Source organism: Manacus candei, unplaced genomic scaffold (assembly GCF_025592945.1).
Source record: "Manacus candei isolate 608988 ecotype Guabito, Panama unplaced genomic scaffold, ASM2559294v1 h1tg000556l, whole genome shotgun sequence".
NCBI classification, from domain to species: Eukaryota; Metazoa; Chordata; class Aves; order Passeriformes; family Pipridae; genus Manacus; species Manacus candei.
The window spans coordinates 1-20,531 of record NW_026138604.1 but is presented as its reverse complement, the minus strand read 5'-3'; the positions used below and the strand labels follow the sequence as shown (position 1 = coordinate 20,531).

General features: G+C 76.6%; 1 protein-coding gene across 30 annotated transcripts; it reads right to left on the bottom strand.

The window, feature by feature from the left end:
* Window positions 1–5,371: 5,371 nt before the first annotated feature.
* On the bottom strand, window positions 5,372–20,280 carry LOC127465988 (adhesive plaque matrix protein-like). Of its 30 annotated transcripts, XM_051776521.1 has the most exons (8): window positions 19,686–20,280; window positions 17,994–19,529; window positions 17,654–17,860; window positions 12,699–12,836; window positions 12,147–12,284; window positions 11,876–11,939; window positions 11,136–11,268; window positions 8,125–8,140 (listed from the first exon to the last, which is right to left on the bottom strand). In XM_051776521.1, exons 1-2 carry the CDS (start codon window positions 20,240–20,242, stop codon window positions 18,698–18,700), a joined length of 1,389 nt encoding a protein of 462 aa, XP_051632481.1. In that variant the 5' UTR covers window positions 20,243–20,280; the 3' UTR covers window positions 8,125–8,140; window positions 11,136–11,268; window positions 11,876–11,939; window positions 12,147–12,284; window positions 12,699–12,836; window positions 17,654–17,860; window positions 17,994–18,697. The 30 variants fall into 30 exon arrangements, with proteins under 30 accessions (XP_051632475.1, XP_051632476.1, XP_051632478.1 ...); XM_051776515.1 differs by lacking the exons at window positions 8,125–8,140; window positions 11,136–11,268; window positions 12,147–12,284; window positions 12,699–12,836 and adding exons at window positions 5,372–5,559; window positions 15,758–15,895; XM_051776516.1 differs by lacking the exons at window positions 8,125–8,140; window positions 11,136–11,268; window positions 12,147–12,284 and adding an exon at window positions 5,372–5,559.
* Between the last annotated feature and the right edge of the window lie 251 nt (window positions 20,281–20,531).

Below are 20,531 nucleotides of genomic sequence, written 5' to 3'. Positions count from 1 at the left end.
CGTCGGCGAGCGGACTTGGAACCGGGGCGCCGCCGTCCGGCCCGGCCCGGTGGCGGGTAGACCTGTTCCCGCCGTCGAGCGGACTTGGAGCCGCGGCGCCGCCGCCCGGCCCGGCCCGGTGGCGGGTAGACCTGTTCGCGTCGGCGAGCGGACTTGGAGCCGGAGCGCCGCCGCCCGGCTCGGCCCGGAAGCGGGTAGACCTGTTCGCGTCGGCGAGCGGACTTGGAGCCGGAGCGCCGCCGCCCGGCTCGGCCCGGAAGCGGGTAGACCTGTTCGCGTCGGCGAGCGGACTTGGAGCCGGGGCGCCGCCGCCCGGCTCGGCCCGGAAGCGGGTAGACCTGTTCCCGTCGGCGAGCGGACTTGGAGCCGGGGCGCCGCCGCCCGGCCCGGCCCGGTGGCGGGTAGACCTGTTCCCGCCGTCGAGCGGACTTGGAGCCGGGGCGCCGCCGGCCTGGTCCGGTGGCAGGTAGACCTGTTCCCGTCGGCGAGCGGACTTTAAGCCGGGGCGCCGCCGCCCGGCTCGGCCCGGTGGCGGGTAGACCTGTTCCCGCCGGCGAGCGGACTTGGAGCCGGAGCGCCGCCACCCGGCCCGGTGGTGGGTAGACCTGTTCCCGTCGGCGAGCGCACTTGGAGCCGGAGCGCCGCCGCCCGGCTCGGCCCGGAAGCGGGTAGACCTGTTCGCGTCGGCGAGCGGACTTGGAGCCGGGGCGCCGCCGCCCGGCTCGGCCCGGAAGCGGGTAGACCTGTTCCCGTCGGCGAGCGGACTTGGAGCCGGAGCGCCGCCGCCCGGCTCGGCCCGGAAGCGGGTAGACCTGTTCGCGTCGGCGAGCGGACTTGGAGCCGCGGCGCCGCCGCCCGGCCCGGCCCGGTGGCGGGTAGACCTGTTCCCGCCGACGAGCGGACTTGGAGCCGGAGCGCCGCCGCCCGGCTCGGCCCGGTGGCGGGTAGACCTGTTCCCGCCGGCGAGCGGACTTGGAGCCGGGGCGCCGCCGTCCGGCCCGGTGGTGGGTAGACCTGTTCCCGTCGGCGAGCGGACTTGGAACCGGGGCGCCGCCGCCCGGCTCGGCCCGGTGGCGGGTAGACCTGTTCCCGCCGGCGAGCGGACTTGGAGCCGGGGCGCCGCCGTCCGGCCCGGTGGTGGGTAGACCTGTTCCCGTCGGCGAGCGGATTTGGAACCGGGGCGCCGCCGTCCGGCCCGGCCCGGTGGCGGGTAGACCTGTTCCCGCCGTCGAGCGGACTTGGAGCCGCGGCGCCGCCGCCCGGCCCGGCCCGGTGGCGGGTAGACCTGTTCGCGTCGGCGAGCGGACTTGGAGCCGGAGCGCCGCCGCCCGGCTCGGCCCGGAAGCGGGTAGACCTGTTCGCGTCGGCGAGCGGACTTGGAGCCGGAGCGCCGCCGCCCGGCTCGGCCCGGAAGCGGGTAGACCTGTTCGCGTCGGCGAGCGGACTTGGAGCCGGAGCGCCGCCGCCCGGCTCGGCCCGGAAGCGGGTAGACCTGTTCCCGTCGGCGAGCGGACTTGGAACCGTGGCGCCGCCGCCCGGCCCGGCCCGGTGGCGTGTAGACCTGTTCCCGCCGTCGAGCGGACTTGGAGCCGCGGCGCCGCCGCCCGGCCCGGCCCGGTGGCGGGTAGACCTGTTCCCGCCGTCGAGCGGACTTGGAGCCGGGGCGCCGCCGGCCTGGTCCGGTGGCAGGTAGACCTGTTCCCGTCGGCGAGCGGACTTTAAGCCGGGGCGCCGCCGCCCGGCTCGGCCCGGTGGCGGGTAGACCTGTTCCCGCCGGCGAGCGGACTTGGAGCCGGAGCGCCGCCACCCGGCCCGGTGGTGGGTAGACCTGTTCGCGTCGGCGAGCGGACTTGGAGCCGGGGCGCCGCCGCCCGGCTCGGCCCGGAAGCGGGTAGACCTGTTCCCGTCGGCGAGCGGACTTGGAACCGTGGCGCCGCCGCCAGGCCCGCCCCGGTGGCGGGTAGACCTGTTCCCGCCGTCGAGCGGACTTGGAGCCGCGGCGCCGCCGCCCGGCCCGGCCCGGTGGCGGGTAGACCTGTTCCCGCCGTCGAGCGGACTTGGAGCCGGGGCGCCGCCGGCCTGGTCCGGTGGCAGGTAGACCTGTTCCCGTCGGCGAGCGGACTTTAAGCCGGGGCGCCGCCGCCCGGCTCGGCCCGGTGGCGGGTAGACCTGTTCCCGCCGGCGAGCGGACTTGGAGCCGGAGCGCCGCCACCCGGCCCGGTGGTGGGTAGACCTGTTCCCGTCGGCGAGCGCACTTGGAGCCGGAGCGCCGCCGCCCGGCTCGGCCCGGAAGCGGGTAGACCTGTTCCCGCCGTCGAGCGGACTTGGAGCCGGGGCGCCGCCGGCCTGGTCCGGTGGCAGGTAGACCTGTTCCCGTCGGCGAGCGGACTTTAAGCCGGGGCGCCGCCGTCCTGCCCGGTGGTGGGTAGACCTGTTCCCGTCGGCGAGCGGACTTGGAACCGGGGCGCCGCCGTCCGGCCCGGCCCGGTGGCGGGTAGACCTGTTCCCGCCGTCGAGCGGACTTGGAGCCGCGGCGCCGCCGCCCGGCCCGGCCCGGTGGCGGGTAGACCTGTTCGCGTCGGCGAGCGGACTTGGAGCCGGAGCGCCGCCGCCCGGCTCGGCCCGGAAGCGGGTAGACCTGTTCGCGTCGGCGAGCGGACTTGGAGCCGGAGCGCCGCCGCCCGGCTCGGCCCGGAAGCGGGTAGACCTGTTCGCGTCGGCGAGCGGACTTGGAGCCGGGGCGCCGCCGCCCGGCTCGGCCCGGAAGCGGGTAGACCTGTTCCCGTCGGCGAGCGGACTTGGAGCCGGGGCGCCGCCGCCCGGCCCGGCCCGGTGGCGGGTAGACCTGTTCCCGCCGTCGAGCGGACTTGGAGCCGGGGCGCCGCCGGCCTGGTCCGGTGGCAGGTAGACCTGTTCCCGTCGGCGAGCGGACTTTAAGCCGGGGCGCCGCCGCCCGGCTCGGCCCGGTGGCGGGTAGACCTGTTCCCGCCGGCGAGCGGACTTGGAGCCGGAGCGCCGCCACCCGGCCCGGTGGTGGGTAGACCTGTTCCCGTCGGCGAGCGCACTTGGAGCCGGAGCGCCGCCGCCCGGCTCGGCCCGGAAGCGGGTAGACCTGTTCGCGTCGGCGAGCGGACTTGGAGCCGGGGCGCCGCCGCCCGGCTCGGCCCGGAAGCGGGTAGACCTGTTCCCGTCGGCGAGCGGACTTGGAGCCGGAGCGCCGCCGCCCGGCTCGGCCCGGAAGCGGGTAGACCTGTTCGCGTCGGCGAGCGGACTTGGAGCCGCGGCGCCGCCGCCCGGCCCGGCCCGGTGGCGGGTAGACCTGTTCCCGCCGACGAGCGGACTTGGAGCCGGAGCGCCGCCGCCCGGCTCGGCCCGGTGGCGGGTAGACCTGTTCCCGCCGGCGAGCGGACTTGGAGCCGGGGCGCCGCCGTCCGGCCCGGTGGTGGGTAGACCTGTTCCCGTCGGCGAGCGGACTTGGAACCGGGGCGCCGCCGCCCGGCTCGGCCCGGTGGCGGGTAGACCTGTTCCCGCCGGCGAGCGGACTTGGAGCCGGGGCGCCGCCGTCCGGCCCGGTGGTGGGTAGACCTGTTCCCGTCGGCGAGCGGATTTGGAACCGGGGCGCCGCCGTCCGGCCCGGCCCGGTGGCGGGTAGACCTGTTCCCGCCGTCGAGCGGACTTGGAGCCGCGGCGCCGCCGCCCGGCCCGGCCCGGTGGCGGGTAGACCTGTTCGCGTCGGCGAGCGGACTTGGAGCCGGAGCGCCGCCGCCCGGCTCGGCCCGGAAGCGGGTAGACCTGTTCGCGTCGGCGAGCGGACTTGGAGCCGGAGCGCCGCCGCCCGGCTCGGCCCGGAAGCGGGTAGACCTGTTCGCGTCGGCGAGCGGACTTGGAGCCGGAGCGCCGCCGCCCGGCTCGGCCCGGAAGCGGGTAGACCTGTTCCCGTCGGCGAGCGGACTTGGAACCGTGGCGCCGCCGCCCGGCCCGGCCCGGTGGCGGGTAGACCTGTTCCCGTCGGCGAGCGGACTTGGAGCCGCGGCGCCGCCGCCCGGCCCGGCCCGGTGGCGGGTAGACCTGTTCGCGTCGGCGAGCGGACTTGGAGCCGGAGCGCCGCCGCCCGGCTCGGCCCGGAAGCGGGTAGACCTGTTCCCGTCGGCGAGCGGACTTGGAACCGTGGCGCCGCCGTCCGGCCCGGCCCGGTGGCGGGTAGACCTGTTCCCGCCGTCGAGCGGACTTGGAGCCGCGGCGCCGCCGCCCGGCCCGGCCCGGTGGCGGGTAGACCTGTTCGCGTCGGCGAGCGGACTTGGAGCCGGAGCGCCGCCGCCCGGCTCGGCCCGGAAGCGGGTAGACCTGTTCGCGTCGGCGAGCGGACTTGGAGCCGGAGCGCCGCCGCCCGGCTCGGCCCGGAAGCGGGTAGACCTGTTCGCGTCGGCGAGCGGACTTGGAGCCGGAGCGCCGCCGCCCGGCTCGGCCCGGAAGCGGGTAGACCTGTTCCCGTCGGCGAGCGGACTTGGAACCGTGGCGCCGCCGCCCGGCCCGGCCCGGTGGCGGGTAGACCTGTTCCCGTCGGCGAGCGGACTTGGAACCGTGGCGCCGCCGCCCGGCCCGGCCCGGTGGCGTGTAGACCTGTTCCCGCCGTCGAGCGGACTTGGAGCCGCGGCGCCGCCGCCCGGCCCGGCCCGGTGGCGGGTAGACCTGTTCCCGCCGTCGAGCGGACTTGGAGCCGGGGCGCCGCCGGCCTGGTCCGGTGGCAGGTAGACCTGTTCCCGTCGGCGAGCGGACTTTAAGCCGGGGCGCCGCCGCCCGGCTCGGCCCGGTGGCGGGTAGACCTGTTCCCGCCGGCGAGCGGACTTGGAGCCGGAGCGCCGCCACCCGGCCCGGTGGTGGGTAGACCTGTTCGCGTCGGCGAGCGGACTTGGAGCCGGGGCGCCGCCGCCCGGCTCGGCCCGGAAGCGGGTAGACCTGTTCCCGTCGGCGAGCGGACTTGGAACCGTGGCGCCGCCGCCAGGCCCGCCCCGGTGGCGGGTAGACCTGTTCCCGCCGTCGAGCGGACTTGGAGCCGCGGCGCCGCCGCCCGGCCCGGCCCGGTGGCGGGTAGACCTGTTCCCGCCGTCGAGCGGACTTGGAGCCGGGGCGCCGCCGGCCTGGTCCGGTGGCAGGTAGACCTGTTCCCGTCGGCGAGCGGACTTTAAGCCGGGGCGCCGCCGCCCGGCTCGGCCCGGTGGCGGGTAGACCTGTTCCCGCCGGCGAGCGGACTTGGAGCCGGAGCGCCGCCACCCGGCCCGGTGGTGGGTAGACCTGTTCCCGTCGGCGAGCGCACTTGGAGCCGGAGCGCCGCCGCCCGGCTCGGCCCGGAAGCGGGTAGACCTGTTCCCGCCGTCGAGCGGACTTGGAGCCGGGGCGCCGCCGGCCTGGTCCGGTGGCAGGTAGACCTGTTCCCGTCGGCGAGCGGACTTTAAGCCGGGGCGCCGCCGTCCTGCCCGGTGGTGGGTAGACCTGTTCCCGTCGGCGAGCGGACTTGGAACCGGGGCGCCGCCGTCCGGCCCGGCCCGGTGGCGGGTAGACCTGTTCCCGCCGTCGAGCGGACTTGGAGCCGCGGCGCCGCCGCCCGGCCCGGCCCGGTGGCGGGTAGACCTGTTCGCGTCGGCGAGCGGACTTGGAGCCGGAGCGCCGCCGCCCGGCTCGGCCCGGAAGCGGGTAGACCTGTTCGCGTCGGCGAGCGGACTTGGAGCCGGAGCGCCGCCGCCCGGCTCGGCCCGGAAGCGGGTAGACCTGTTCGCGTCGGCGAGCGGACTTGGAGCCGGGGCGCCGCCGCCCGGCTCGGCCCGGAAGCGGGTAGACCTGTTCCCGTCGGCGAGCGGACTTGGAGCCGGGGCGCCGCCGCCCGGCCCGGCCCGGTGGCGGGTAGACCTGTTCCCGCCGTCGAGCGGACTTGGAGCCGGGGCGCCGCCGGCCTGGTCCGGTGGCAGGTAGACCTGTTCCCGTCGGCGAGCGGACTTTAAGCCGGGGCGCCGCCGCCCGGCTCGGCCCGGTGGCGGGTAGACCTGTTCCCGCCGGCGAGCGGACTTGGAGCCGGAGCGCCGCCACCCGGCCCGGTGGTGGGTAGACCTGTTCCCGTCGGCGAGCGCACTTGGAGCCGGAGCACCGCCGCCCGGCTCGGCCCGGTAGCGGGTAGACCTGTTCCCGCCGTCGAGCGGACTTGGAGCCGGGGCGCCGCCGTCCGGCCCGGTGGTGGGTAGACCTGTTCCCGTCGGCGAGCGGATTTGGAACCGGGGCGCCGCCGTCCGGCCCGGCCCGGTGGCGGGTAGACCTGTTCCCGCCGTCGAGCGGACTTGGAGCCGCGGCGCCGCCGCCCGGCCCGGCCCGGTGGCGGGTAGACCTGTTCGCGTCGGCGAGCGGACTTGGAGCCGGAGCGCCGCCGCCCGGCTCGGCCCGGAAGCGGGTAGACCTGTTCGCGTCGGCGAGCGGACTTGGAGCCGGAGCGCCGCCGCCCGGCTCGGCCCGGAAGCGGGTAGACCTGTTCGCGTCGGCGAGCGGACTTGGAGCCGGAGCGCCGCCGCCCGGCTCGGCCCGGAAGCGGGTAGACCTGTTCCCGTCGGCGAGCGGACTTGGAACCGTGGCGCCGCCGCCCGGCCCGGCCCGGTGGCGGGTAGACCTGTTCCCGTCGGCGAGCGGACTTGGAGCCGCGGCGCCGCCGCCCGGCCCGGCCCGGTGGCGGGTAGACCTGTTCGCGTCGGCGAGCGGACTTGGAGCCGGAGCGCCGCCGCCCGGCTCGGCCCGGAAGCGGGTAGACCTGTTCCCGTCGGCGAGCGGACTTGGAACCGTGGCGCCGCCGTCCGGCCCGGCCCGGTGGCGGGTAGACCTGTTCCCGCCGTCGAGCGGACTTGGAGCCGCGGCGCCGCCGCCCGGCCCGGCCCGGTGGCGGGTAGACCTGTTCGCGTCGGCGAGCGGACTTGGAGCCGGAGCGCCGCCGCCCGGCTCGGCCCGGAAGCGGGTAGACCTGTTCGCGTCGGCGAGCGGACTTGGAGCCGGAGCGCCGCCGCCCGGCTCGGCCCGGAAGCGGGTAGACCTGTTCGCGTCGGCGAGCGGACTTGGAGCCGGAGCGCCGCCGCCCGGCTCGGCCCGGAAGCGGGTAGACCTGTTCCCGTCGGCGAGCGGACTTGGAACCGTGGCGCCGCCGCCCGGCCCGGCCCGGTGGCGGGTAGACCTGTTCCCGTCGGCGAGCGGACTTGGAACCGTGGCGCCGCCGCCCGGCCCGGCCCGGTGGCGTGTAGACCTGTTCCCGCCGTCGAGCGGACTTGGAGCCGCGGCGCCGCCGCCCGGCCCGGCCCGGTGGCGGGTAGACCTGTTCCCGCCGTCGAGCGGACTTGGAGCCGGGGCGCCGCCGGCCTGGTCCGGTGGCAGGTAGACCTGTTCCCGTCGGCGAGCGGACTTTAAGCCGGGGCGCCGCCGCCCGGCTCGGCCCGGTGGCGGGTAGACCTGTTCCCGCCGGCGAGCGGACTTGGAGCCGGAGCGCCGCCACCCGGCCCGGTGGTGGGTAGACCTGTTCGCGTCGGCGAGCGGACTTGGAGCCGGGGCGCCGCCGCCCGGCTCGGCCCGGAAGCGGGTAGACCTGTTCCCGTCGGCGAGCGGACTTGGAACCGTGGCGCCGCCGCCAGGCCCGCCCCGGTGGCGGGTAGACCTGTTCCCGCCGTCGAGCGGACTTGGAGCCGCGGCGCCGCCGCCCGGCCCGGCCCGGTGGCGGGTAGACCTGTTCCCGCCGTCGAGCGGACTTGGAGCCGGGGCGCCGCCGGCCTGGTCCGGTGGCAGGTAGACCTGTTCCCGTCGGCGAGCGGACTTTAAGCCGGGGCGCCGCCGCCCGGCTCGGCCCGGTGGCGGGTAGACCTGTTCCCGCCGGCGAGCGGACTTGGAGCCGGAGCGCCGCCACCCGGCCCGGTGGTGGGTAGACCTGTTCCCGTCGGCGAGCGCACTTGGAGCCGGAGCGCCGCCGCCCGGCTCGGCCCGGAAGCGGGTAGACCTGTTCCCGCCGTCGAGCGGACTTGGAGCCGGGGCGCCGCCGGCCTGGTCCGGTGGCAGGTAGACCTGTTCCCGTCGGCGAGCGGACTTTAAGCCGGGGCGCCGCCGTCCTGCCCGGTGGTGGGTAGACCTGTTCCCGTCGGCGAGCGGACTTGGAACCGGGGCGCCGCCGTCCGGCCCGGCCCGGTGGCGGGTAGACCTGTTCCCGCCGTCGAGCGGACTTGGAGCCGCGGCGCCGCCGCCCGGCCCGGCCCGGTGGCGGGTAGACCTGTTCGCGTCGGCGAGCGGACTTGGAGCCGGAGCGCCGCCGCCCGGCTCGGCCCGGAAGCGGGTAGACCTGTTCGCGTCGGCGAGCGGACTTGGAGCCGGAGCGCCGCCGCCCGGCTCGGCCCGGAAGCGGGTAGACCTGTTCGCGTCGGCGAGCGGACTTGGAGCCGGGGCGCCGCCGCCCGGCTCGGCCCGGAAGCGGGTAGACCTGTTCCCGTCGGCGAGCGGACTTGGAGCCGGGGCGCCGCCGCCCGGCCCGGCCCGGTGGCGGGTAGACCTGTTCCCGCCGTCGAGCGGACTTGGAGCCGGGGCGCCGCCGGCCTGGTCCGGTGGCAGGTAGACCTGTTCCCGTCGGCGAGCGGACTTTAAGCCGGGGCGCCGCCGCCCGGCTCGGCCCGGTGGCGGGTAGACCTGTTCCCGCCGGCGAGCGGACTTGGAGCCGGAGCGCCGCCACCCGGCCCGGTGGTGGGTAGACCTGTTCCCGTCGGCGAGCGCACTTGGAGCCGGAGCGCCGCCGCCCGGCTCGGCCCGGAAGCGGGTAGACCTGTTCGCGTCGGCGAGCGGACTTGGAGCCGGGGCGCCGCCGCCCGGCTCGGCCCGGAAGCGGGTAGACCTGTTCCCGTCGGCGAGCGGACTTGGAGCCGGAGCGCCGCCGCCCGGCTCGGCCCGGAAGCGGGTAGACCTGTTCGCGTCGGCGAGCGGACTTGGAGCCGCGGCGCCGCCGCCCGGCCCGGCCCGGTGGCGGGTAGACCTGTTCCCGCCGACGAGCGGACTTGGAGCCGGAGCGCCGCCGCCCGGCTCGGCCCGGTGGCGGGTAGACCTGTTCCCGCCGGCGAGCGGACTTGGAGCCGGGGCGCCGCCGTCCGGCCCGGTGGTGGGTAGACCTGTTCCCGTCGGCGAGCGGACTTGGAACCGGGGCGCCGCCGCCCGGCTCGGCCCGGTGGCGGGTAGACCTGTTCCCGCCGGCGAGCGGACTTGGAGCCGGGGCGCCGCCGTCCGGCCCGGTGGTGGGTAGACCTGTTCCCGTCGGCGAGCGGATTTGGAACCGGGGCGCCGCCGTCCGGCCCGGCCCGGTGGCGGGTAGACCTGTTCCCGCCGTCGAGCGGACTTGGAGCCGCGGCGCCGCCGCCCGGCCCGGCCCGGTGGCGGGTAGACCTGTTCGCGTCGGCGAGCGGACTTGGAGCCGGAGCGCCGCCGCCCGGCTCGGCCCGGAAGCGGGTAGACCTGTTCGCGTCGGCGAGCGGACTTGGAGCCGGAGCGCCGCCGCCCGGCTCGGCCCGGAAGCGGGTAGACCTGTTCGCGTCGGCGAGCGGACTTGGAGCCGGAGCGCCGCCGCCCGGCTCGGCCCGGAAGCGGGTAGACCTGTTCCCGTCGGCGAGCGGACTTGGAACCGTGGCGCCGCCGCCCGGCCCGGCCCGGTGGCGGGTAGACCTGTTCCCGTCGGCGAGCGGACTTGGAGCCGCGGCGCCGCCGCCCGGCCCGGCCCGGTGGCGGGTAGACCTGTTCGCGTCGGCGAGCGGACTTGGAGCCGGAGCGCCGCCGCCCGGCTCGGCCCGGAAGCGGGTAGACCTGTTCCCGTCGGCGAGCGGACTTGGAACCGTGGCGCCGCCGTCCGGCCCGGCCCGGTGGCGGGTAGACCTGTTCCCGCCGTCGAGCGGACTTGGAGCCGCGGCGCCGCCGCCCGGCCCGGCCCGGTGGCGGGTAGACCTGTTCGCGTCGGCGAGCGGACTTGGAGCCGGAGCGCCGCCGCCCGGCTCGGCCCGGAAGCGGGTAGACCTGTTCGCGTCGGCGAGCGGACTTGGAGCCGGAGCGCCGCCGCCCGGCTCGGCCCGGAAGCGGGTAGACCTGTTCGCGTCGGCGAGCGGACTTGGAGCCGGAGCGCCGCCGCCCGGCTCGGCCCGGAAGCGGGTAGACCTGTTCCCGTCGGCGAGCGGACTTGGAACCGTGGCGCCGCCGCCCGGCCCGGCCCGGTGGCGGGTAGACCTGTTCCCGTCGGCGAGCGGACTTGGAACCGTGGCGCCGCCGCCCGGCCCGGCCCGGTGGCGTGTAGACCTGTTCCCGCCGTCGAGCGGACTTGGAGCCGCGGCGCCGCCGCCCGGCCCGGCCCGGTGGCGGGTAGACCTGTTCCCGCCGTCGAGCGGACTTGGAGCCGGGGCGCCGCCGGCCTGGTCCGGTGGCAGGTAGACCTGTTCCCGTCGGCGAGCGGACTTTAAGCCGGGGCGCCGCCGCCCGGCTCGGCCCGGTGGCGGGTAGACCTGTTCCCGCCGGCGAGCGGACTTGGAGCCGGAGCGCCGCCACCCGGCCCGGTGGTGGGTAGACCTGTTCGCGTCGGCGAGCGGACTTGGAGCCGGGGCGCCGCCGCCCGGCTCGGCCCGGAAGCGGGTAGACCTGTTCCCGTCGGCGAGCGGACTTGGAACCGTGGCGCCGCCGCCAGGCCCGCCCCGGTGGCGGGTAGACCTGTTCCCGCCGTCGAGCGGACTTGGAGCCGCGGCGCCGCCGCCCGGCCCGGCCCGGTGGCGGGTAGACCTGTTCCCGCCGTCGAGCGGACTTGGAGCCGGGGCGCCGCCGGCCTGGTCCGGTGGCAGGTAGACCTGTTCCCGTCGGCGAGCGGACTTTAAGCCGGGGCGCCGCCGCCCGGCTCGGCCCGGTGGCGGGTAGACCTGTTCCCGCCGGCGAGCGGACTTGGAGCCGGAGCGCCGCCACCCGGCCCGGTGGTGGGTAGACCTGTTCCCGTCGGCGAGCGCACTTGGAGCCGGAGCGCCGCCGCCCGGCTCGGCCCGGAAGCGGGTAGACCTGTTCCCGCCGTCGAGCGGACTTGGAGCCGGGGCGCCGCCGGCCTGGTCCGGTGGCAGGTAGACCTGTTCCCGTCGGCGAGCGGACTTTAAGCCGGGGCGCCGCCGTCCTGCCCGGTGGTGGGTAGACCTGTTCCCGTCGGCGAGCGGACTTGGAACCGGGGCGCCGCCGTCCGGCCCGGCCCGGTGGCGGGTAGACCTGTTCCCGCCGTCGAGCGGACTTGGAGCCGCGGCGCCGCCGCCCGGCCCGGCCCGGTGGCGGGTAGACCTGTTCGCGTCGGCGAGCGGACTTGGAGCCGGAGCGCCGCCGCCCGGCTCGGCCCGGAAGCGGGTAGACCTGTTCGCGTCGGCGAGCGGACTTGGAGCCGGAGCGCCGCCGCCCGGCTCGGCCCGGAAGCGGGTAGACCTGTTCGCGTCGGCGAGCGGACTTGGAGCCGGGGCGCCGCCGTCCGGCCCGGTGGTGGGTAGACCTGTTCCCGCCGTCGAGCGGACTTGGAGCCGCGGCGCCGCCGCCCGGCCCGGCCCGGTGGCGGGTAGACCTGTTCCCGCCGTCGAGCGGACTTGGAGCCGGGGCGCCGCCGGCCTGGTCCGGTGGCAGGTAGACCTGTTCCCGTCGGCGAGCGGACTTTAAGCCGGGGCGCCGCCGTCCTGCCCGGTGGTGGGTAGACCTGTTCCCGTCGACGAGCGGACTTGGAGCCGGAGCGCCGCCGCCCGGCTCGGCCCGGAAGCGGGTAGACCTGTTCGCGTCGGCGAGCGGACTTGGAGCCGGAGCACCGCCGCCCGGCTCGGCCCGGTAGCGGGTAGACCTGTTCCCGCCGTCGAGCGGACTTGGAGCCGGGGCGCCGCCGTCCGGCCCGGTGGTGGGTAGACCTGTTCCCGTCGGCGAGCGGATTTGGAACCGGGGCGCCGCCGTCCGGCCCGGCCCGGTGGCGGGTAGACCTGTTCCCGCCGTCGAGCGGACTTGGAGCCGCGGCGCCGCCGCCCGGCCCGGCCCGGTGGCGGGTAGACCTGTTCGCGTCGGCGAGCGGACTTGGAGCCGGAGCGCCGCCGCCCGGCTCGGCCCGGAAGCGGGTAGACCTGTTCGCGTCGGCGAGCGGACTTGGAGCCGGAGCGCCGCCGCCCGGCTCGGCCCGGAAGCGGGTAGACCTGTTCGCGTCGGCGAGCGGACTTGGAGCCGGAGCGCCGCCGCCCGGCTCGGCCCGGAAGCGGGTAGACCTGTTCCCGTCGGCGAGCGGACTTGGAACCGTGGCGCCGCCGCCCGGCCCGGCCCGGTGGCGGGTAGACCTGTTCCCGTCGGCGAGCGGACTTGGAGCCGCGGCGCCGCCGCCCGGCCCGGCCCGGTGGCGGGTAGACCTGTTCGCGTCGGCGAGCGGACTTGGAGCCGGAGCGCCGCCGCCCGGCTCGGCCCGGAAGCGGGTAGACCTGTTCCCGTCGGCGAGCGGACTTGGAACCGTGGCGCCGCCGTCCGGCCCGGCCCGGTGGCGGGTAGACCTGTTCCCGCCGTCGAGCGGACTTGGAGCCGCGGCGCCGCCGCCCGGCCCGGCCCGGTGGCGGGTAGACCTGTTCGCGTCGGCGAGCGGACTTGGAGCCGGAGCGCCGCCGCCCGGCTCGGCCCGGAAGCGGGTAGACCTGTTCGCGTCGGCGAGCGGACTTGGAGCCGGAGCGCCGCCGCCCGGCTCGGCCCGGAAGCGGGTAGACCTGTTCGCGTCGGCGAGCGGACTTGGAGCCGGAGCGCCGCCGCCCGGCTCGGCCCGGAAGCGGGTAGACCTGTTCCCGTCGGCGAGCGGACTTGGAACCGTGGCGCCGCCGCCCGGCCCGGCCCGGTGGCGGGTAGACCTGTTCCCGTCGGCGAGCGGACTTGGAACCGTGGCGCCGCCGCCCGGCCCGGCCCGGTGGCGTGTAGACCTGTTCCCGCCGTCGAGCGGACTTGGAGCCGCGGCGCCGCCGCCCGGCCCGGCCCGGTGGCGGGTAGACCTGTTCCCGCCGTCGAGCGGACTTGGAGCCGGGGCGCCGCCGGCCTGGTCCGGTGGCAGGTAGACCTGTTCCCGTCGGCGAGCGGACTTTAAGCCGGGGCGCCGCCGCCCGGCTCGGCCCGGTGGCGGGTAGACCTGTTCCCGCCGGCGAGCGGACTTGGAGCCGGAGCGCCGCCACCCGGCCCGGTGGTGGGTAGACCTGTTCGCGTCGGCGAGCGGACTTGGAGCCGGGGCGCCGCCGCCCGGCTCGGCCCGGAAGCGGGTAGACCTGTTCCCGTCGGCGAGCGGACTTGGAACCGTGGCGCCGCCGCCAGGCCCGCCCCGGTGGCGGGTAGACCTGTTCCCGCCGTCGAGCGGACTTGGAGCCGCGGCGCCGCCGCCCGGCCCGGCCCGGTGGCGGGTAGACCTGTTCCCGCCGTCGAGCGGACTTGGAGCCGGGGCGCCGCCGGCCTGGTCCGGTGGCAGGTAGACCTGTTCCCGTCGGCGAGCGGACTTTAAGCCGGGGCGCCGCCGCCCGGCTCGGCCCGGTGGCGGGTAGACCTGTTCCCGCCGGCGAGCGGACTTGGAGCCGGAGCGCCGCCACCCGGCCCGGTGGTGGGTAGACCTGTTCCCGTCGGCGAGCGCACTTGGAGCCGGAGCGCCGCCGCCCGGCTCGGCCCGGAAGCGGGTAGACCTGTTCCCGCCGTCGAGCGGACTTGGAGCCGGGGCGCCGCCGGCCTGGTCCGGTGGCAGGTAGACCTGTTCCCGTCGGCGAGCGGACTTTAAGCCGGGGCGCCGCCGTCCTGCCCGGTGGTGGGTAGACCTGTTCCCGTCGGCGAGCGGACTTGGAACCGGGGCGCCGCCGTCCGGCCCGGCCCGGTGGCGGGTAGACCTGTTCCCGCCGTCGAGCGGACTTGGAGCCGCGGCGCCGCCGCCCGGCCCGGCCCGGTGGCGGGTAGACCTGTTCGCGTCGGCGAGCGGACTTGGAGCCGGAGCGCCGCCGCCCGGCTCGGCCCGGAAGCGGGTAGACCTGTTCGCGTCGGCGAGCGGACTTGGAGCCGGAGCGCCGCCGCCCGGCTCGGCCCGGAAGCGGGTAGACCTGTTCGCGTCGGCGAGCGGACTTGGAGCCGGGGCGCCGCCGCCCGGCTCGGCCCGGAAGCGGGTAGACCTGTTCCCGTCGGCGAGCGGACTTGGAGCCGGGGCGCCGCCGCCCGGCCCGGCCCGGTGGCGGGTAGACCTGTTCCCGCCGTCGAGCGGACTTGGAGCCGGGGCGCCGCCGGCCTGGTCCGGTGGCAGGTAGACCTGTTCCCGTCGGCGAGCGGACTTTAAGCCGGGGCGCCGCCGCCCGGCTCGGCCCGGTGGCGGGTAGACCTGTTCCCGCCGGCGAGCGGACTTGGAGCCGGAGCGCCGCCACCCGGCCCGGTGGTGGGTAGACCTGTTCCCGTCGGCGAGCGCACTTGGAGCCGGAGCGCCGCCGCCCGGCTCGGCCCGGAAGCGGGTAGACCTGTTCGCGTCGGCGAGCGGACTTGGAGCCGGGGCGCCGCCGCCCGGCTCGGCCCGGAAGCGGGTAGACCTGTTCCCGTCGGCGAGCGGACTTGGAGCCGGAGCGCCGCCGCCCGGCTCGGCCCGGAAGCGGGTAGACCTGTTCGCGTCGGCGAGCGGACTTGGAGCCGCGGCGCCGCCGCCCGGCCCGGCCCGGTGGCGGGTAGACCTGTTCCCGCCGACGAGCGGACTTGGAGCCGGAGCGCCGCCGCCCGGCTCGGCCCGGTGGCGGGTAGACCTGTTCCCGCCGGCGAGCGGACTTGGAGCCGGGGCGCCGCCGTCCGGCCCGGTGGTGGGTAGACCTGTTCCCGTCGGCGAGCGGACTTGGAACCGGGGCGCCGCCGCCCGGCTCGGCCCGGTGGCGGGTAGACCTGTTCCCGCCGGCGAGCGGACTTGGAGCCGGGGCGCCGCCGTCCGGCCCGGTGGTGGGTAGACCTGTTCCCGTCGGCGAGCGGATTTGGAACCGGGGCGCCGCCGTCCGGCCCGGCCCGGTGGCGGGTAGACCTGTTCCCGCCGTCGAGCGGACTTGGAGCCGCGGCGCCGCCGCCCGGCCCGGCCCGGTGGCGGGTAGACCTGTTCGCGTCGGCGAGCGGACTTGGAGCCGGAGCGCCGCCGCCCGGCTCGGCCCGGAAGCGGGTAGACCTGTTCGCGTCGGCGAGCGGACTTGGAGCCGGAGCGCCGCCGCCCGGCTCGGCCCGGAAGCGGGTAGACCTGTTCGCGTCGGCGAGCGGACTTGGAGCCGGAGCGCCGCCGCCCGGCTCGGCCCGGAAGCGGGTAGACCTGTTCCCGTCGGCGAGCGGACTTGGAACCGTGGCGCCGCCGCCCGGCCCGGCCCGGTGGCGGGTAGACCTGTTCCCGTCGGCGAGCGGACTTGGAGCCGCGGCGCCGCCGCCCGGCCCGGCCCGGTGGCGGGTAGACCTGTTCGCGTCGGCGAGCGGACTTGGAGCCGGAGCGCCGCCGCCCGGCTCGGCCCGGAAGCGGGTAGACCTGTTCCCGTCGGCGAGCGGACTTGGAACCGTGGCGCCGCCGTCCGGCCCGGCCCGGTGGCGGGTAGACCTGTTCCCGCCGTCGAGCGGACTTGGAGCCGCGGCGCCGCCGCCCGGCCCGGCCCGGTGGCGGGTAGACCTGTTCGCGTCGGCGAGCGGACTTGGAGCCGGAGCGCCGCCGCCCGGCTCGGCCCGGAAGCGGGTAGACCTGTTCGCGTCGGCGAGCGGACTTGGAGCCGGAGCGCCGCCGCCCGGCTCGGCCCGGAAGCGGGTAGACCTGTTCGCGTCGGCGAGCGGACTTGGAGCCGGAGCGCCGCCGCCCGGCTCGGCCCGGAAGCGGGTAGACCTGTTCCCGTCGGCGAGCGGACTTGGAACCGTGGCGCCGCCGCCCGGCCCGGCCCGGTGGCGGGTAGACCTGTTCCCGTCGGCGAGCGGACTTGGAACCGTGGCGCCGCCGCCCGGCCCGGCCCGGTGGCGTGTAGACCTGTTCCCGCCGTCGAGCGGACTTGGAGCCGCGGCGCCGCCGCCCGGCCCGGCCCGGTGGCGGGTAGACCTGTTCCCGCCGTCGAGCGGACTTGGAGCCGGGGCGCCGCCGGCCTGGTCCGGTGGCAGGTAGACCTGTTCCCGTCGGCGAGCGGACTTTAAGCCGGGGCGCCGCCGCCCGGCTCGGCCCGGTGGCGGGTAGACCTGTTCCCGCCGGCGAGCGGACTTGGAGCCGGAGCGCCGCCACCCGGCCCGGTGGTGGGTAGACCTGTTCGCGTCGGCGAGCGGACTTGGAGCCGGGGCGCCGCCGCCCGGCTCGGCCCGGAAGCGGGTAGACCTGTTCCCGTCGGCGAGCGGACTTGGAACCGTGGCGCCGCCGCCAGGCCCGCCCCGGTGGCGGGTAGACCTGTTCCCGCCGTCGAGCGGACTTGGAGCCGCGGCGCCGCCGCCCGGCCCGGCCCGGTGGCGGGTAGACCTGTTCCCGCCGTCGAGCGGACTTGGAGCCGGGGCGCCGCCGGCCTGGTCCGGTGGCAGGTAGACCTGTTCCCGTCGGCGAGCGGACTTTAAGCCGGGGCGCCGCCGCCCGGCTCGGCCCGGTGGCGGGTAGACCTGTTCCCGCCGGCGAGCGGACTTGGAGCCGGAGCGCCGCCACCCGGCCCGGTGGTGGGTAGACCTGTTCCCGTCGGCGAGCGCACTTGGAGCCGGAGCGCCGCCGCCCGGCTCGGCCCGGAAGCGGGTAGACCTGTTCCCGCCGTCGAGCGGACTTGGAGCCGGGGCGCCGCCGGCCTGGTCCGGTGGCAGGTAGACCTGTTCCCGTCGGCGAGCGGACTTTAAGCCGGGGCGCCGCCGTCCTGCCCGGTGGTGGGTAGACCTGTTCCCGTCGGCGAGCGGACTTGGAACCGGGGCGCCGCCGTCCGGCCCGGCCCGGTGGCGGGTAGACCTGTTCCCGCCGTCGAGCGGACTTGGAGCCGCGGCGCCGCCGCCCGGCCCGGCCCGGTGGCGGGTAGACCTGTTCGCGTCGGCGAGCGGACTTGGAGCCGGAGCGCCGCCGCCCGGCTCGGCCCGGAAGCGGGTAGACCTGTTCGCGTCGGCGAGCGGACTTGGAGCCGGAGCGCCGCCGCCCGGCTCGGCCCGGAAGCGGGTAGACCTGTTCGCGTCGGCGAGCGGACTTGGAGCCGGGGCGCCGCCGCCCGGCTCGGCCCGGAAGCGGGTAGACCTGTTCCCGTCGGCGAGCGGACTTGGAGCCGGGGCGCCGCCGCCCGGCCCGGCCCGGTGGCGGGTAGACCTGTTCCCGCCGTCGAGCGGACTTGGAGCCGGGGCGCCGCCGGCCTGGTCCGGTGGCAGGTAGACCTGTTCCCGTCGGCGAGCGGACTTTAAGCCGGGGCGCCGCCGCCCGGCTCGGCCCGGTGGCGGGTAGACCTGTTCCCGCCGGCGAGCGGACTTGGAGCCGGAGCGCCGCCACCCGGCCCGGTGGTGGGTAGACCTGTTCCCGTCGGCGAGCGCACTTGGAGCCGGAGCGCCGCCGCCCGGCTCGGCCCGGAAGCGGGTAGACCTGTTCGCGTCGGCGAGCGGACTTGGAGCCGGGGCGCCGCCGCCCGGCTCGGCCCGGAAGCGGGTAGACCTGTTCCCGTCGGCGAGCGGACTTGGAGCCGGAGCGCCGCCGCCCGGCTCGGCCCGGAAGCGGGTAGACCTGTTCGCGTCGGCGAGCGGACTTGGAGCCGCGGCGCCGCCGCCCGGCCCGGCCCGGTGGCGGGTAGACCTGTTCCCGCCGACGAGCGGACTTGGAGCCGGAGCGCCGCCGCCCGGCTCGGCCCGGTGGCGGGTAGACCTGTTCCCGCCGGCGAGCGGACTTGGAGCCGGGGCGCCGCCGTCCGGCCCGGTGGTGGGTAGACCTGTTCCCGTCGGCGAGCGGACTTGGAACCGGGGCGCCGCCGCCCGGCTCGGCCCGGTGGCGGGTAGACCTGTTCCCGCCGGCGAGCGGACTTGGAGCCGGAGCGCCGCCGCCCGGCCCGGCCCGGCGGCGGGTAGACCTGTTTGCGGCCGGTGCTCGGAGCGTGGCACCGAATTCGCGGATCGAGCGGACGGCGTGCAGCCGCTAAATCCGTCGATTGGCGCGCCGGCGTGCCCTTCCGACCCCGCCCTGACCTCCCGGATTTCCCACAGTTCTTTGCGAGTCCTTCCAGCGGGCATGCTCCGTCGAGTACTCTCTCGGGGGTCTTGTTGCGGAGACTCCATCTCCCGTGGCCCTTTGCGGCAGACTTGCTCTCCGGCGTAAAGGCTTTCCCCTGCCCCGAGGGTGAAAGAAGAGACGTTCTCTGCGGGGCGGGGAAGCGGGGGGAGTAACTGGGACTCTCTTTAGGCGGCGCGGCTGCGGCCGACCGGGCTCGGCCGCCTCGGCGCCGCCGGGAAGAGCCGGTGTCCGAGCCTAGCGGCTAGAGCCGGTCTCGGGGCTTAGCGCTGCGGTTTCTGGCCGGCGCTCCGAGCGTAGCAGCCTTTCCCCTGCCCCGAGGGTGAAAGAAGAGACGCTCTCTGCGGGGCGGGGAAGCGGGGGGAGTAACTGGGATTCTCTTTAGGCGGCGCGGCTGCGGCCGACCGGGCTCGGCCGCCTCGGCGCCGCCGGGAAGAGCCGGTGTCCGAGCCTAGCGGCTAGAGCCGGTCTCGGGGCTTAGCGCTGCGGTTTCTGCCCGGCGCTCCGAGCGTAGCAGCCTTTCCCCTGCCCCGAGGGTGAAAGAAGAGACGTTCTCTGCGGGGCGGGGAAACGGGGGGAGTAACTGGGCCTCTGCCTGGGTGGCAGGGCTGCCGCCGCCTCGGCTCGGCCGCAGAGGTGCGCAGCGGGTAGAGTCGCCGTCCGTGCCCAGCGGGTAGAGCCCTCGTCCGAAGCCGGCGGGTAGAGCCGGTGTCCCGGGGCAGCGGGTAGACCTGTTTTCCGGGCTCGTCGGCTCGACGCGCTCTCCGAGTCGGGCGGCTCGAGCGGGTTCCAAGCGCTTAGCCGAGGCCCTCGGCGGACGCCGAGGCGCCACCGTTTCTGCCCGGGGCTCCGAGTGGGAAAGAAAGGGCGTTGTCTGCGGCGTGGGTAAAAAGGGGGAGTAGCTGGGACTCTCTTAAGGTGGCAGGGCGGCGGCCGACTGGGCTCGGCGGCGGGGGTGCCGGCGGGTAGAGTTGCGTTCCGAGCCCGACGGGTAGACGTGGTGTCCGACTCCGGCGGGTAGACCTTTTGTCCGAGCCCGGCGGGTAGACCTGTTGTCCGTGCCCGGCGGGTAGACCTGGTGTCCGAGTCGGGCTGGTAGACCTGGTGTCCGAGCTGGGCGGGTAGACCTTTTGTCCGAGCCCGGCGGGTAGACCTGGTGTCCGAGCCCGGCGGGTAGACCTGGTGTCCGAGCCCGGCGGGTAGACCTTTTGTCCGAGCCCGGCGGGTAGACCTGTTGTCCGAGCTGGGCGGGTAGACCTTTTGTCCGAGCTCGGCGGGTAGACCTGTTGTCCGAGCCGGGCGGGTAGACCTGGTGTCCGAGTCGGGCGGGTAGACCTTTTGTCCGAGCCCGGCGGGTAGACCTGTTGTCCGTGCCCGGCGGGTAGAGCTGGTGTCCGAGTCGGGCGGGTAGACCTGGTGTCCGAGCCCGGCGGGTAGACCTGGTGTCCATGCTGGGCGGGTAGACCTGGTGTCCGAGCCCGGCGGGTAGACCTGGTGTCCGAACCGGGCGGGTAGACCTTTTGTCCGAGCCCGGCGGGTAGACCTGGTGTCCGAACCGGGCGGGTAGACCTTTTGTCCGAGCCCGGCGGGTAGACCTGGTGTCCGAGCCCGGCGGGAAGACCTGTTGTCCGAGCTCGGCGGGTAGACCTGGTGTCCGAGCCGGGCGGGTAGACCTGGTGTCCGAGCCCGGCGGGTAGACCTTTTGTCCGAGCCCGGCGGGTAGACCTGTTGTCCGAGCTGGGCGGGTAGACCTTTTGTCCGAGCTCGGCGGGTAGACCTGTTGTCCGAGCCGGGCGGGTAGACCTGGTGTCCGAGCCCGGCGGGTAGACCTGTTGTCCATGCTGGGCGGGTAGACCTGGTGTCCGAGTCGGGCGGGTAGACCTTTTGTCCGAGCCCGGCGGGTAGACCTTTTGTCCGAGCCCGGCGGGTAGACCTGTTGTCCGTGCCCGGCGGGTAGACCTGGTGTCCGAGTCGGGCGGGTAGACCTGGTGTCCGAGCCCGGCGGGTAGACCTGGTGTCCATGCTGGGCGGGTAGACCTGGTGTCCGAGCCCGGCGGGTAGACCTGGTGTCCGAACCGGGCGGGTAGACCTTTTGTCCGAGCCCGGCGGGTAGACCTGGTGTCCGAGCCCGGCGGGAAGACCTGTTGTCCGAGCTCGGCGGGTAGACCTGGTGTCCGAGCCGGGCGGGTAGACCTGGTGCCCGAGCCCGGCGGGTAGACCTGTTGTCCATGCTGGGCGGGTAGACCTGGTGTCCGAGTCGGGCGGGTAGACCTGGTGTCCGAGCCCGGCGGGTAGACCTTTTGTCGGGACC

What these genes read in the sequence shown, in the direction of transcription:
- LOC127465988 (XM_051776515.1), bottom strand. Translation starts at nt 20,242, where the DNA reads ATGGACACCAGGTCTACCCGCCGGGCTCGGACACCAGGTCTACCCGCC. An exon ending in CCGCCGGGCTCGGACACCAG is followed by an intron (nt 19,530 to 19,685) that starts GTCTACCCGCCC and finishes CTCGGACACCAG; the next exon opens with GTCTACCCGCCCGGCTCGGA.